At 39.8% G+C, this 15,377-nt stretch overlaps 1 protein-coding gene across 2 annotated transcripts in view; it reads left to right on the top strand.

Moving 5' to 3' along the window:
* The window catches only part of UNC13B (unc-13 homolog B), a 204,221-nt gene that overhangs the window by 34,880 nt on the left and 153,964 nt on the right, over nt 1-15,377 (top strand). For both annotated transcript variants that reach the window (XM_042838404.1, XM_042838403.1), the window contains exons 6-7: nt 2,499-2,569; nt 4,939-4,996. In XM_042838404.1, coding sequence (XP_042694338.1) covers nt 2,499-2,569; nt 4,939-4,996 — 129 coding nt within the window. The remainder of the gene's footprint in view (nt 1-2,498; nt 2,570-4,938; nt 4,997-15,377) is intronic.

Raw genomic sequence — 15,377 nt, 5'->3', positions numbered from 1 at the left:
GCAAACCTGTGCTAAAACACAGCTCAGTTTGTGAAAGAAGCACCTTGGATACAAGATGTAAACAACAAACCCAAGACACACACAGTGCACCTTGTTGCCTGGGCATGCAGCCAAACTGTGGCCTATGGGAAGGCCCTGGAATTTACTCTGACACCACTGTAGCTTATTCGATGTTGATGGTAATCCATCACTTCATTACTCCTAGGTCTCTTTGCTCTAAATTGTAGGTTTCCACGATGGATGTTTTGGCTGTGACCTTTAGTCTCTCAGTTTGGGCTTTTCTTCATCATTTACAGATGTGATGCTGTCAAGGACAGAGTGCCATGGATTTTTCTTTAATATTTAGATGACTTGAGATCCTTTTTGGAGTGTCTTGTCTTCTTAAATCTCATGTGCTCAGTTCAGTTAATTGCTGACCTCTTTCTAAATCCACCCTGTTTCAGGTATCCTTTGAGCGTCATCCCTGCTTTGTGCAGAGTTCATCTAAATTATCTGTGCAACTGTGGTCTGCAACACTGATGATCAAAAGCAGTTATGCTTTTCTACAAATCCTGTAGTTGTGGGAGCCCCTCTCATATTTCTCCTACCTAGTTTTCTAATAGCATGTAACAACAAAGCGATGTAGTGTACATCAACCAAGAGCAACTGACTTTGTGTGTTATGCTTAAAATAAATTACTTTGGTCTCCCTGCAAGAAAGGAGAAACAGATTTTCTATTTTCTACTTCCTGTATTCTTGACACAGATACTAAGTTTCTAGTGCCCTAAAACTTTCCCAGGTAGGGCCTATTTTGTCCTTCTTCTCTGGGTGGTGTTCAGTTCAATAGAGGTGTTCCTCTTACAAAAGTGCAGGCATTTGTACATAGCCCATTGAAATACCTAATGCTGAAATTTCATATTCCATGAAATCTAAAAATGTTCCTTGTTGTTGTTGTTGAAAGTTGGTTGTGTTCCTTTGCACTGGCTGCTATTTTTGATGTTTCGAGGTTGTTAATTTCAGAAGGGTTGAGAAGACACATCTAACTTCTCTTTAAGGAGAAACCAACTCTTGATTCGTTCTGAAGGTGTTGTAAGTGTTGTATTTTTTTGTTTATCTCAGTAGCAAGGGTGGATATAATTCTCAGTTATTTTTTAATCAGAACAATCTCAGCAGTCTTCTCCCATTCTTGCCTACACATACTGTTGAGGCCATAGATGGGGTAAATTTCGTTGCAGGAAAGTAAACTTATTTAGAAGCCAAGATATTTACAGCTAACTGGGCACGAGTGTGAAGAGTTGCAAAAGATGGGAGAATTGATTGAAATGGCATTTATTTAAACATCATTTGTCAGTGTTTGGGACAGTGAGGCTTCTAGGGCTCGCGGTGTCTAGCTGGAGCAGTCTCTGCCGCTGCTCTACCATACTGTGTGTGTTCTGAAGTTTCTGCACTTGTGTAGTTTTGGCATTGGTAGCTGAAATTCGGAAGTCATTTGCCTTTCCTGATGGTAGGACCAACTGATGCTGAAATGTGGCTTAATTTTTTTTTTTTTCCTTTTTCCAGTGATTTTTACATCCTTTTTCCTTCATCCCTAGCTAATTTATTAATTCACCTGGACTGAGGGCCCGAGTGATGCTTTTCTTTTAGAAGGTTGTTTCCCTTGGTGTTGTGCTCCTCTTGCTCTATTCGTTAAACACAGTTTGTACCTAGCTTGCCTTTTGTTAAGCTCATCTGCATCTTCTAGGGTGTCCTCAGGGAGATGAAGTCTTGAGTGGCACAGTTGTGTGTTTCCTTCAAACCATTGGGACACTGCATTACTTCAGAGTGTGGAATAGAAAACAGTTGCCAAAATAAAGGTGGTAGTGCTTACTGTCTGCTGTCGGTCATTAACCTGCTAAATCTTCTACTAGATGAAAGGGTTGTTATTTCTCAGTTCTAATGAACTGCATTGTGGTAAACAAACAAACTATGAGAGTGTGCTTCCATATGAATATGAGTGTCTTATAGCTGTTTGTTATCTCACAAAATCTAGCTTATCACCTGCAAAGGAAAACAAGACTCTTTTTTGGTATGCTTAATCCAAGTACATACATACAGTGTGCCATCTAAAGCAAGTCCTTGTGCTTTTGAGGTTATAAAAGCCTCCAGAAGAGTCACTTGATCTTGCTGTATGTTATTAAGCATGTAGCAAATGTATTATGATAAAATGGTTCTTTGTACTATGATTATTTGAATTAAATATGAATCAGTCTTGTTCTTTCCTACCTTTGTCCATAATGCATTTGGTTAATTGGTTTTAAACATGAAGGCAATGTATGCCTTGAACTGTGTTATTATTTGGAACATTTATTTTTCATCTGAGTGCTAGTGTAGCTAATACAAAGCAGTTACATTGCTTCAAAATTGCGTGGGTTATTTATTTATTTAGTGTTGTTATCTTGGAATACTCTCCTTGTTGCTTCTGGTGATAAATGCAAACTTGACTGGCTAATAAGATGGTGCCTCATATTCTTTTGCTGTAGATATTCCTGAAGAGGAAGCCAGATATTGGACCAGAAAATTAGAACAAATAAATTCACTGGGAGATGATGAGGTAAATATCTGAACTGAAGGGTGAATGTAGCTCTGAATGCACTATAACTTGCTTTTGTTCTTTATATTGGATCCCTGTGATAGAGATAGCTATTACATTTTCATGTTAACAAGTTTTTTGTGAACTGTTTACAGAATGGTTTCTCAGGTTTACTGTTATCATTAAGCAGGTAAACGTTTTTCCCCATGTTTCTCCCCACATAGTGAGAACTGCTTTGTGTGTAACATGATACAGCAGAGCAAAGTTAACAGCATCATAGGATGGCTTGTGCTGGAAAGGTTATTAAAGCCCACCCAGCCCCAACCCCTGCCGTGGGCTGATTGCCTTTTGAATTTTGATTGCCTGATTGAATTTTGAGGATCTATTTGAGTTGGTAGAAAACTCAGTCTGTGATTTGGCATGTCAGTGGTAACTGCTGTGGTGCTCCCCTGCTCCTCTGGTCTGTAACATGTCTGTGCCAGGTACTTCAGTGAAGCACAGGTGCCCTCTAGTGCTTCACTGAGCCTGTATATGCTGAAAGGAGTCCTGAGCATCGATGCTCCCCTTCCCTGGGGAGTGACCCATCTGCATCCTAAGTGTATGCGTTCGTCAAGTGCAAGGAACAAAATCATGTCTCTGTGCCATAGTGATCACAAGTTTATTATGGAAATTCCCCTTAATCAGTGAGAATGTTAAAAATGAGAAAACACTTGTCCAGCGTCTGACGGTGACACAGAGTGGTCATCACTTTCTTGCATATTTCTTTAATTTGCAGTGACTGTTAGCTCTGTAACTTCCAGTGCCAGCGGCAGTATCTTTGGATATAACAACACTTGATTGATTTTTCTTCTGTGGATGTCAGTTTTATTTTGAACTTACCTACTTCAGTTCTGTAGCAAGGAATTCAGCAACTTAATTGTTTATAGCCTGAAGAAATAACTTGTTTGCTTTAACAAGTCCATTGTTGTGAAACCTGGGAACAGGTTTATTTATAGAGAAGCAGAATGACCAATCCTTATTCACCCTCATTCGCCACCCTACAAACCTTTCTTTCTGCGTGGTTTTTGGTCAATTTGTTGGTATTTCATACAGGAAAATTTTCTCTCTTCTGTGCATTAAGTTTAGCTACCTTTGCATGAGGCAGTGAATGAGCAGACTGAAGTTGCAAAACAGTATTCATGATGCGCGTTCATTCAGAGTTTGTATGGTGTCATAAAATGCTTTCCAATCACTATTCCTACAAGCAGTGTTCTGTTTTCTTTTTGGAACTGCTGATAGCCATTTGGCTGATTCCTTAGAAAGGGTGAACTACTGCAGTTTTTTTTGAATCTGAGTATGCTCCTTCAGAAGCTTTTCCTGTCCTGCGCCACTGAAATTGCTCATCAACAGACCTTCTTTCACCACTTTGCCAACCAGTTACTGCTGTGAGACCCAGTACTTCTTTTCACAATTCTGAATAACTCATTGAGCTTGTACATTCTGAACAGCGCGGACCTGAAGATGGCCACAGCACAGTCTGCAGATTTTCATTCTCCATGTCATGAGCTACTCATTAATTCCTTGCCAGATCTATGGAGAGGCTGTCTGGCAGCCCTGTTTTTCAGAATCCAGGGCTGGTTGCAAAAGCTGACACTTCCTTTGTCTTCGGACCCTTTATTCTTGGCAAAGACTGTTCTCATTGTTTTGCCCAATTGTCCTCATTTTCTCTTCTCTTTGTAATACAACATAGAGGAGAAAAACGAAATACAGCAACTTGCATTCCCGTAGGGAACACTTTGATGCAGTAACAAACAGCTTTGAAAAATCAAAGCTGGTTAATTGAAATATGCCCGTGTTTTCAAATTTATTATTAAATGAGATGCAAAAATTTCTTCACTTCAGACATACAGTGGATCACAGAAGTGTTTGTATGTGCTGGGTAGGCAAACATTGCACTCTTGCCCTTCTGGGCACACTAATTATCCAACCACTTCAATCTTCTAGTGCAGTATTGCTGTGAACATTTGTTTTTGAACTGCAGTGGAATGTATAAAAGATAAATGGACTTTCGCTCAGTTCTGAGCTCCCTATAACAGTGACTCTGTAGGAACTGGATCTTTTAGATAGCTAATTCGAGCTCTATGGACTGAGAATAGGGCCTGTGCTTGTAGTAAAGCAGACTTTACCTTGACCAGACGTGTAGTTTTTTTAACATCTGGGTTGGGCATAGAAAGGAGAAGGCACCTGGAAGTAAGTTGTAGTGTGGATATTAAAGAGATAATACTTAGCACTTAAATCCTGATTGTTTTATCTGAAGTGTGGCATATATTATTCTGAAAACCGGCTCATAAAATTACCATTTGTTTTCTTAAGTGTTCCTTCTCTCTCTTTTTTGTTTTTTTCTCCGTCAGTATTCCTTTCAGGAGGAGGTCCAGAAGAAACCGTTGCCCAGTGCTGCCTCCCAGTGTTGTAAGTTAGACTTCACTTTCTCCTCTTTTTTTTTTTCCTCTTCTTTCAGTGTACTTTGTTTGCTTGCCTGATTAGTTTTGAAATGGTGGTACATCTGTGCTTTTTTAAAACATTCCTGATTTAAAAGCTAAAGTCTCTGAAGCAAAATCTTTTGTTAGTTATGAAAAACTGTCCCTAAAAGTGTTGGCTTAATGATTCTGATGCTAGAAACTGAAATCACGTATTGAAGTATGTAACTTGCTTGTATCTTCCTATGTTAGGAAAACAAAGTGCACAAAGTCACGTAGATTTTCGGACCCCTTTTAATACCAGTGCAAACAAGAAAACTGGATGCTGAATTTTCTTCATATAATTGAGCAGTGCTGTGTTCTCTGTAACATCTTCTGTTTAATATTATTTTTATTACTTTGAAGTTTTAAGAGGAGAAAAATAAGTGGGTTTGGAAATCCTGCCAGTAGTGTGTTTAAAATGCACCTGAGGCTTTTAAACTTGATATTTTTTATAATGCAATGTTGATGGATGATGAAGAGTATTTTACTAATTTCTGCTTCTCCCATCTTGCATTTTTTAGGCTTCTAAAATAATACAAACTGTATCTGGTGGTCTGCAAAATTAGATTTCTGAAACCCTTCTTTTAAAATATAATAGATGAAAGTTCAGTGATGTCTCTTATGAATGTAGCATCTACTTAGGCAGCACCATTAATAAAATTGAAGTTTGTAATTTAATTCTGTTATCCTCTGCTTAAAACTCTACAAGTTTTGCATATTGAACTCTGCTGTTATATGGCTATTTATCCATTAGCTTGATTGTAAGATCTCTGGAAAGCTGTTAACATTAGGAGAACCATAGAATCATAGAATCACCAAGGTTGGAAAAGACCTAAAAGATCACCCAGTCCAACCGTTCACCTATTCCCAACAGCTCCCACTAAACCATGTCCCTCAACACAACATCCAGTCTTTCCTTGAACACCCCCAGGCTCGGTGACTCCTCCACCTCCCTGGGCAGTCCATTCCAGTGCCTGACCACCCTTTCTGAAAAGTAATACTTCCTCATGTCCAGCCTGAATCTCCCCTGCCGTAGCTTGAAACCATTCCCCCTGGTCCTATCACTAATGACACGAGAGAAGAGGCCGACCCCCAGCTCACTACAACCTCCCTTCAGGAAGTTATAGAGAGCAATGAGGTTGCTCAATGAAATCTTAATTACTGTTTACTTTTTCTTTAGGGAGTGAGTAAAATTTGTTTTTATGTGTGCTTTTAATATGTTGCTTTAAAGCTGTTATAAAGAAAACATGAATGCTATCAATTATCCAGGAGATTTGGAAGTGTTGTGTAGCTGCTGAATGCACAAAGCTATATGAAAGCATGATAGCAGTCATACTCCAGGTAGCACCAAATGTCTTTTTTTTCCCCAAGAGTATTTAAAGAACAAAATTCTTTTTAGAATGAAGTCAGGTATGGAAGAACACAATTGATTTGTAAAGAGTACAAATTAAGAAATGCTTTTGAAGAAAGTGAAATATTTGACTAAATCACAATAGCATAGTGTACAGAACTCTAGATGTCAGAAGGAGAACAGTCTGATACAAAGCATCTAAGTAAAGAGAATGCAGAAGTGACTTTCCTGTCTCTTATCCCTTGAACCTCGCTGCAAGTCTGGTTTAGCAGGGTTTAGCTGTCTGTTCTAAATGTTGTGAAGCATAGGTAAGCTAGAAGGGATGCTGCTGGGTGGAGAAAGTAGCTGTGCCCTTTTCCATGGCGCGGTACTTTTACGTCCTCAAGCTGGTGTGTCCTTCCTGGAGGACCAGCTCACCTCTTGCAGCTCTAAAGAGCACAGCTACAGCTGACCTTTGTTTCCTGTTAATAGTCTGCATCTTGCTACAAAGCGACATTTTACAGTAATGAATTGAAGGACACTGATTTGAGCAATTAGTATCACATAACAATGTAATCATCCATGGGATTAAAACGGTAATTAGAATGGCAGTGTTAAATATTAAACAGCACCATGTGGCTAATGTATTTAAGAATTTCTTAGTGATTCAATAAAATTCGTGGCACTGCATGTACTTCTGCTTGTCTGCTGCTGGGGAGAATCTGACATCTATAAATATCTTGTTTGCGTGGTCAAATATGAAATAGTCATTTAATATAAAAGTACTTTGGGAAAAATGAGGTCTCTGCATTACTCTGTGCAGAAGCATAGTCCTTTGGAACCTGAGAATTCAACGCAGAAGATGCATTGACTATGTCTCTGTGTTGAAAACTGACCTTTGCATATGATGCAGTTGCTCAACCCATTTTTCATAGGAACAGAGTGGGTGTCCTTCCTGAACCTCTAATGCTCTGAGCACGGAATGTTCTTCCTTAACATGTGGGTAAATAATTGATAGATGTATTTTTAGATGTAATAAAAATATCCTAAAGAACATTTGTAAGACTTGTTCAATTTTCCACCGTGATGTGCTCAATGAGATTTTATTGCTGCTGCTAGCAGGATGCGATCATCTGGACTGCAGGACTGCATAGATATGCAGAGATATAGAAGGAGCAAAAACCAACTAAGTATGAACAGTTCTTGAGCCATTAGAGTATTGCCCTGCAAAGCCTCACCACCATGACAGCCCTCCTTTGGGCGCTGTGTGACAGCTTTATGTCTGTACACTGTGGCACCCAGCCTGCACCCGGAGCTGGAGGTGAGGCCGCCCAGCACAGAGGGAACAACGCCTCCCCTCACTGGCTGGTAGTGCTGAGCCTGAGGCACACAGGGTATGGTCAGCCCTCTGAGCTGCAGGGCACACTGTTGACTCACATCCAACTCGCAGTCAACCAGAACCTCCAGATCCCTTTCTGTGGGGCTGCTCTCCATTCTCTCTTCCCCCAGTCCAAATACAGCCAGGGCTATGCTGTCCCGCGTGTGGATGCCCCCACTTGGACTCTGTGCAGTTGGTGATTACCCAGCCCTCTAGTTTATCAAAATCTCTCCACAAAGACTGTCACTCCTTCATGACAGCATCAGCTCCTCCAAATTTAATGTCACCTGCAGACTGTATACCTTTGGGTCCTGTATCCAAGTCATTGATGAAATCATGCAAGAGAACTGGTCCTAAAATGAACCCCTGCAGATCTCTGCTAGTGACAAGCCATCAACCTGAAATAACACTACTTACTAACCCTTTGAGCCTGACACGTCTGCTGATTGTTTGCCCATCACACTGTTTTTTCTTAGTTGTATGCTGAACGTTTTGTCTGGGAGGATACTTCCTGAAGTTCAGAAAGATTACCTCCACTGGCTTCCCACGTGGGGAATCTTAGCCTGCCTTGTTGGAGACAGTGCCTCTGGGACTCTTTTCTCTGAGTTAAGATATGTTCCCTGGTGGAACTGCATTATTATTTAGGGGGAGCACCTGCATGTGCTACTGGTGTTATGCTTTGCCTGCCTGCAGCTGTCCAAAGGCTCCTCTGGGTCTTTGTTCTAACTAGAGAAAATCCTGTTAAGTCCTGTTCTGCTCCTACGTTCTCCATGCACATCCGGCCCATTTCTCAAACCATCTGCTCATGGTTGTTTCCCTGCTTCCTTCCTGAACACAACATCTTGTGTTGCACTGACACCAGAGGAAGCAGAAAGATAGGACAGTGTGCAAGAGATGTTAGCTGCTTCTAGAAGCCAGCATCTCATCTCTGGGATTGCTTCTCAGTTTGGGTGGTGCCAGAATTGCTGCTGCCTTAACATGGTGTTGTGAGAAATCTCAGTCCACTGACTAGGTCCTCTAGATTTTCCCAAGATTTTGGATCTTTCAATTTTGTCCTTAGAAAAATAAGACTCACAATTATTGATTCAATTCAGGATTTCTGCCTATTCTTAAGAGATGCAGGTAGTTCTATTCTTGTACAGATAGTCTCCTAATTTAGCTAGGCGCTTCCTGTCTCTTCCTTCCTTACACTTCTTCATTTTATTTTTACCTTTCGGCTTCTGTCCATCTTTGAATATTTCTCCTGCCCTCCTCTTGCCCAGCTACCAGTTGGTTTAAATTCTGGTGATTCCAAACAATAAGCAAGGCACTGTAGTGCCAGTGAATTCCATAATTCCAGACCCATAATTCTTGATTTCCAGATACTTCACTGTTGAACAACTGCAGCAACCTCATAAATGGCTTTTACCCGTAGCCTGAAATTGAATGTGAATTAAAGCAAACTTTTATTGTCTGGAAATTCATTTTAAATGAATCAAATGAAAAAAAAAATGTTATTCGATTACTTAAGTTTATTGACTCAATAAATGTCTATTTATTTACTGTTGTGGGTATAGATTTATTTTCCTTGCATGCTCAACATCATTTCCAACAGTATGAAGCTCCATTATAATTCATACGTGAGTCACGCTGTCAGTGTTTTAAATGAAGCTCTGCTTTTGAGCAGACAGCAGTCCAAATGATGAGAAAGGCAGAGGCAGCAGAGGATGAGAAAGGTACTCTGTATCCTTGGGGAGAATATTTGACTATCTTGGTTAATATAGCTACTGTAAATACCACACTATGCTTTTTTCAGACAGTTTACAGATCTGGTAGAGAGATAGTATGTTCAGTATGATTCTCAGAAAAGATAATCTACCTGCCACTGAATCAACCAGTTTTGCCTGTCCTGTCATCTTTGTCTGGTAAACTTTCAGGGAATGCTTCATGTTCCATCTTCTGCGTAACTCATGTTACTGGACTCTGTGGTGCTTCCTGTTTATGTCTTTCTCTGTGCTTTCTTTTTTCTTCTTCTATTTTTTTTTTTTTTTTTGCTTGTTTGTTTATTTGTTTTTTTGTTTGTTTGTTTTTAGAAGAAGATAAATTTGTTAATAGCCTCTGGATTGTGATTTGATGCAACAAGGAAAGAAATAACTGCTCTGATTCATAGTCATGTCAGCAAAAACAACAGGAGCTACCCTGTCCTTGACCTGACAGCAGATCAGAGATAAATGAACAAGACAATATCTAGTGCAGGAGAATAAAAAAGAACCCTAAATACTATCTATAATATGTGTTTGTCTGTGTGTAGGCAGGAAAAAAAGTAGTGCAGCTTTGTTGATGATCATAATTCTAATGTCTTAAAAGCTGACAAAATGTTTTATGCACAGTACAGGAAAGAATAGGTGGTATTTCAGACCAAATCCATGTGTTGTGTTGATCCTTCTTTCCCGCTAATGTTGAAAGAAGTCTGTTTTTGCAAAATGTGTGAGGAGCATTTCCTGTTAGCATCTTCAGATTAACCGGTGTTTTTAAAGAGCCAAAAGCTATTTTTGAGAGTTTTGATAGCTACTGTCCACTAGTTCTCCTTTTAGGACCTCAAATTCCGCTGATGTGCCGAGATGGTTTATACATTCCTCCTCCTTAACTGTCTTTAACAAGGAGATTAAGGTGCTTTCTATGACATCGATGAGGAGCTTCATCTGCTTAAAATACTTCAAGAAAACCAACAAACCAACAAAAGTAAAACATCGAACAAGACAGTTTTCTCTTTTGCCCCTGCTCCTCTCCAGCCTGGTACATCCTCAGTGGTTTTATACTGTGATTACGGTTCTGTATTTTGGGCGCTAGCATCTTTTGTCCTTCAGTAGCCATTAATGTGGCAATGAATTGGAGCCATTGAAACCCATAGCTACAGTTTCAACATCACGGGTAGTACAGTTCTGACAAAATTGTTAGCACAGTTGTCGGAGAGCTGTGGTTCCAAGGAGTTTTAGCAAGGTAAAGTCTTGCTGAAAGGGCTGGTTAGACAGGACACACATTTCATCTTGTTTTCATAGTGAAATCATAGGCATCTGGCCTTACCTGTGCATCATTCAAAAATGTCTTGTGCTGATGCTGAATCTTAACGTTTGTTCTAATTGGAGCATACAGTGCTGCTTTCTACCAGTATTCAACTGGGTAAACAGCCTATGGCAGCGAATGTGCTGAAATGAAATCCTGGTAAGAGACTTTTTTTCCTGTTAAGTAATATTGAAGGAAAAATCTAGACTAGGCTGTCAAGTCAATGCATTATCAATGTGATTTTAAACATGTCCCAGCTTAACCATTTTACTTGCTTATAGAGGTGTATATCTGTAATGCTGCAGTGGCAGGCATCGTAGTGTCATCAAGCTCTCCTTGTTGTAGAGACACTTGCTATATATATTCTCTATATTTAGATATGCTCCATATATTTTTGCAAGGTATTTTTCCTGAGGTTTCTAACCTGCTTCTGTGTTTAGAAATAGGAGAAGCTTGCAGCTACCTACAGCATTTGTAGACCAGGGCAGTATGAGAGGAGTGCTGAAGATGTCAGCCTTCTGAAGGCTAGGTGACACTAATAAGCCTGCTGCAGTCAGTGCAAAGCCATTCTGTAGAAGAGCAAAACTACTGGCTGCAGTGCATGGTGCAGGAAGTAAGCCTTTCAGCAGTCCTCAGTTCAATGTAATTCAAAAGAGGACATGTTAATGACATTTTTTTTTAATTAGGCTAGGCAAAGAATAACAATTTTTGTCTGTACGAATGAAATTACTGTGTAAGCTGTTTTGTGGTAGTTCAGCTGATGTGCTGTGAAAGAGAGTTCCCTGACCTCTCTGCTTATGGGTGACTGACAAGTCCTGTTCCTCTTTGTTTAGGATAAATGCCATATGAGTAACTACCTTTCTTGTGGCCTTGCAGTACTCAGTGCCTTGTTTGGCTAGAAGCATGATAGGTCTGCTCAAAGGAGAGCAGATTCAAGATCTTGTTCTAAAATGTCTGCCTCCGGTCTTAGGTGAAGGCTGCTACTTCTGGATAGAATATGTCTGAGGGAAAGTATTCAGTGCTTGAAAATTAAAAATACTGGCTATTTTAGAAGATTATAGTAACAATGTTTGACCTGCTGCTAAATTCTGGAGGAGAGCAGATACATGGCTTTACTGCTGATCCTGTAGATGTACTTAGTTGTTTTCTGAGAGAATGTGCAGTGTTCTGAAAGGTTCTGACAAGGAAGTGAAACCTTAATTTTCAAAAAAGTGCAAATGCTAAACCTCTTTCTGAAATGCTGGACACTGCTAAAAGTGACATATTTTTCTGTAAGTGAAAAAAAAAGAGAAGTAGATGCTTTGTTAATCACTTAGGTTTCATTATTTGTTTAGTGCTTCTCTTGAATGCTTCTTTTTTTTTTTCTGAAGGGATTTTTAATGGATTCTGAAGCTTCATTATTCATCCTTTAATGTTATGGAAGTAACAGAAAATTAATCTGAAATTTATAAGTATTTGTTTTCTGAATTTAAAGGTATTAAGCTGATATGAAAATTATTGCTCAGCTTTGTACTCAAGCCACAGATGCCTCCTTGAATGTGTCCTTGAGCAGTGAGTCTTGTACTGAAAGTGCAAGGTTGAAACTCGAGAAAAAGAAAGACACCAGATCTTTTCTCAGCAGCTGTGCAACATTATATTAATCTTTCCTTTATCCATATTGATAATGCTAGACAATAAATTGCAGTCTGAAGTTGCATTTCAAAGAGGAGTATAGAAAACTTTTGTTTGTTATTTACTGCATCTCGTATGTATCTTATTTCACTTACATCAAGTAGTGGATGTGCCTAGAAACTAAAAAGACATGACAGATCTGTTAGGTATTAGAGCAGTGGAAGAAATGTTTTTGTTTCTTGGCTGAAATTAACGATGACTGCCCAGGTCTTTTGTCTGTAGTTATTGAGTTGCACAAGCTTGTAATAACTGTGGATACTCTTGGTGATTTGATGGTGATCCAAGCACTGCTTAAATTCTCAGTTCTGTGTTATTTTGTTTAGCTGTAGTAAAGCTGGCTGGAAAGGTCAATTCATTTATTGAAATTAAAATGCTCCAGAATTTCAACATAAATCAAGGACTCCATCTGGAGTACTGAGTTCTGGCCTGGGGTCCCCAGCACAAGAAAGATGTGGGGCTCTTGGAGTTGGTACAGAGGAGGGCCACTAAGATGATCAGAGGGTTGGAGCACCTCTCCTATGAGGAAAGGTTGAGGGAACTGGGCTTGTTTAGCTTGGGGAAGAGAAGGCTCCAGGGAGACCTCAGTGTGGCCTTCCAGTACTTGAAGGGAGCGTACAAATGGCTGTTTATGAGGGTGGACAGCGATAGGACAAGGGGGAATGGTTTTAAACTGAGACACGGGATGTTCAGGTGAGATATTAGGAGTAAGTTTATCACCCAGAGGGTGGTGAAGCACTGGAACAGGTTGCCCAAGGAGGTTGTGGATGCCCCATCCCTGGAGGCATTCAAGGCCAGGCTGGATGTGGCTCTGGGCAGCCTGGTCTGGTGGGTGGCAGGGGGTTGAAACTAGATGATCACTGTGGTCCTTTTCAATGCAGGCCATTCTATGATTCTACGATTCCATGACTAACTTGCAGTAAAGTGTGATTGAAAACAGGGAGTACTGAGCAGGTAGGAGAAGCTCCAACACTCCAGTGCTTGTCCTCATCCCTTCCAGCTACTAGCTCATTTCCCCCCTGTGCTTCCTAATCTCGTTTAGGGCAAAGGTTTTACTCCTCACTTGTGATGTTCCAAAACTGAGCTGGAAAATGTGATACCTGGTGTGGAAACCCTCTTGGTTATTCTGAAAACTTGATTTGGTTCTGAAAAGCTATTTTAGACTTTTATTCATTGAAATGCTGCATGTGCAATTTGGAAAGTAAATCAAATAATGTAATAAAGTAAGTGTGTACTTAATCTAAGATCTGTGCATACTTTGTGGAGGGTATTAGCCACGGGAGAAGGGTACACTAAAACTAGAAAGAAAAAATAACCAGGACCTGCCTAGCTCTGTTTGTATTCCATAAACAGTTATATCAGCACTGAGTTTACTGTAATTTCTGAAGCTCAGTTTGCTTTTATAAACATATTTAGACCCTCTCTGTCTTCACTCACCATGGAATATAACAGGAGGATTAAACAATTTATCAGCATGACTGTAAGAAGTGGACGGCAGTAAATGGTAATGTTCTGATGGGTATAGTACAGCACAGCTGCTCTTAGAAGCTTGTAAGCAGCAGCAAAACAAAATGGCATGCAGGAAATCAAATTAGACTGCATTAAAAACATGGAATATTCTGTTTTCTACAGTGTCCCTGCTGATCCAGGCTTGACAGTGTGAAGTGGAGAGGAGGAGTTCCTCCTTGAATAGTTGCATAATTGAGACACAGAGCGAGCATATGTTATGCACAGCTAGCTGTGGGAACTTAGATGTATTTTATAAAATGTGTTAATGACAAGAATGTTGTAGCATCCAAGGCACAAGGCTGCTGGCATCACTTAGTCCTTAATTGGAGGTTTATATGAAACCTCATTTTTCAGTACTGAAACCTGTGACTACAAAATACTGCGATAACTGAGTTTCAGTATTGGTATCAAGGAGCTCACGTAATAAATAGCCTGATTTGTCTGTACCATCTATTCCACTGTTATTATATTTTATTTCTGTATGCTTTTTAGAATTATAGCTTTCTGTGCTCTATCTGTCTGGACTTCTTGGTAGTTTCAAATCAAGTTTTACAGGTTTAAATTTGTTCCCGAAAGTGATCTGGAAGTTACTTTTTTCCTTCTCAGAATGAGGTTATGCTTTATGTTTTTTAATTTTTTATTTTTTTATGAAGCATAAAAGCAACTTGAAAAGGCTAAAAGAAGTTCTGTTTTCATTAACCTTCAAAATATCACGACTGTCAGCTCAGGTCTTCTGTGATTATACTGAAGGACTGAGATACATACTGTTAGCTCCTGAATCTTAAATGAAGCAGCATATGTGTTGAATCTTTAATAAATTCATCTTTTATCCAAAATGTTAGATGCTGAAGTGAAGTGGGTGTTAGTAAAAACAAACAGAAGCAGAGTTTTGAGATTGTGGCAGGAATAATCCCTGAGTCTCTCTTAGTGCATCTCTTTCTGCTTACTCCTGCAGTATTTTCTTCCTAGTTCTTCTACAGTTACAATGCATCCGTATGTGTAACCCAGCTTCTCAATATGAAAGCACTTGGAGGATAAGGAGCTAGTTTCAGGCAGCTTTCTTTCCCTTCCGCCTTTCCATCAGCTTGCCATCAATTGGCTATGTGTTATCAAAATAATAATCTCTGAAGTGCTTTTAAAAGTTTGTGCTATTTTCATGCTGAGCATATGGAGCCTGATAACAGCAGTGCAGGGAGATGAGCAGCTTCCTCAAGGACATCACTGTCAGTCTGAGGACTTTTGCCTTCAGCAGGTTGCAATATTTCTCCTCTGAGGACAGACCTCAATTCTGAGGCTTGCTTTCAGTGCTTGGTGGTTCTCTTGTTATTAATCTGCTTACAGACCGTCACTCCTGCGAACCTTTCTTTTACACACTGTCTTCCAGAAATGCTTTTTGAGCATTCT

Source organism: Centrocercus urophasianus, unplaced genomic scaffold (genome assembly GCF_019232065.1).
Source record: "Centrocercus urophasianus isolate 14NV4802_14NV808 unplaced genomic scaffold, USGS_Curo_1.0 seq_8, whole genome shotgun sequence".
Taxonomy (NCBI): domain Eukaryota; kingdom Metazoa; phylum Chordata; class Aves; order Galliformes; family Phasianidae; genus Centrocercus; species Centrocercus urophasianus.
Note: the sequence above shows the minus strand (reverse complement) of the source record. Positions and strands in the feature narration are given on the sequence as shown.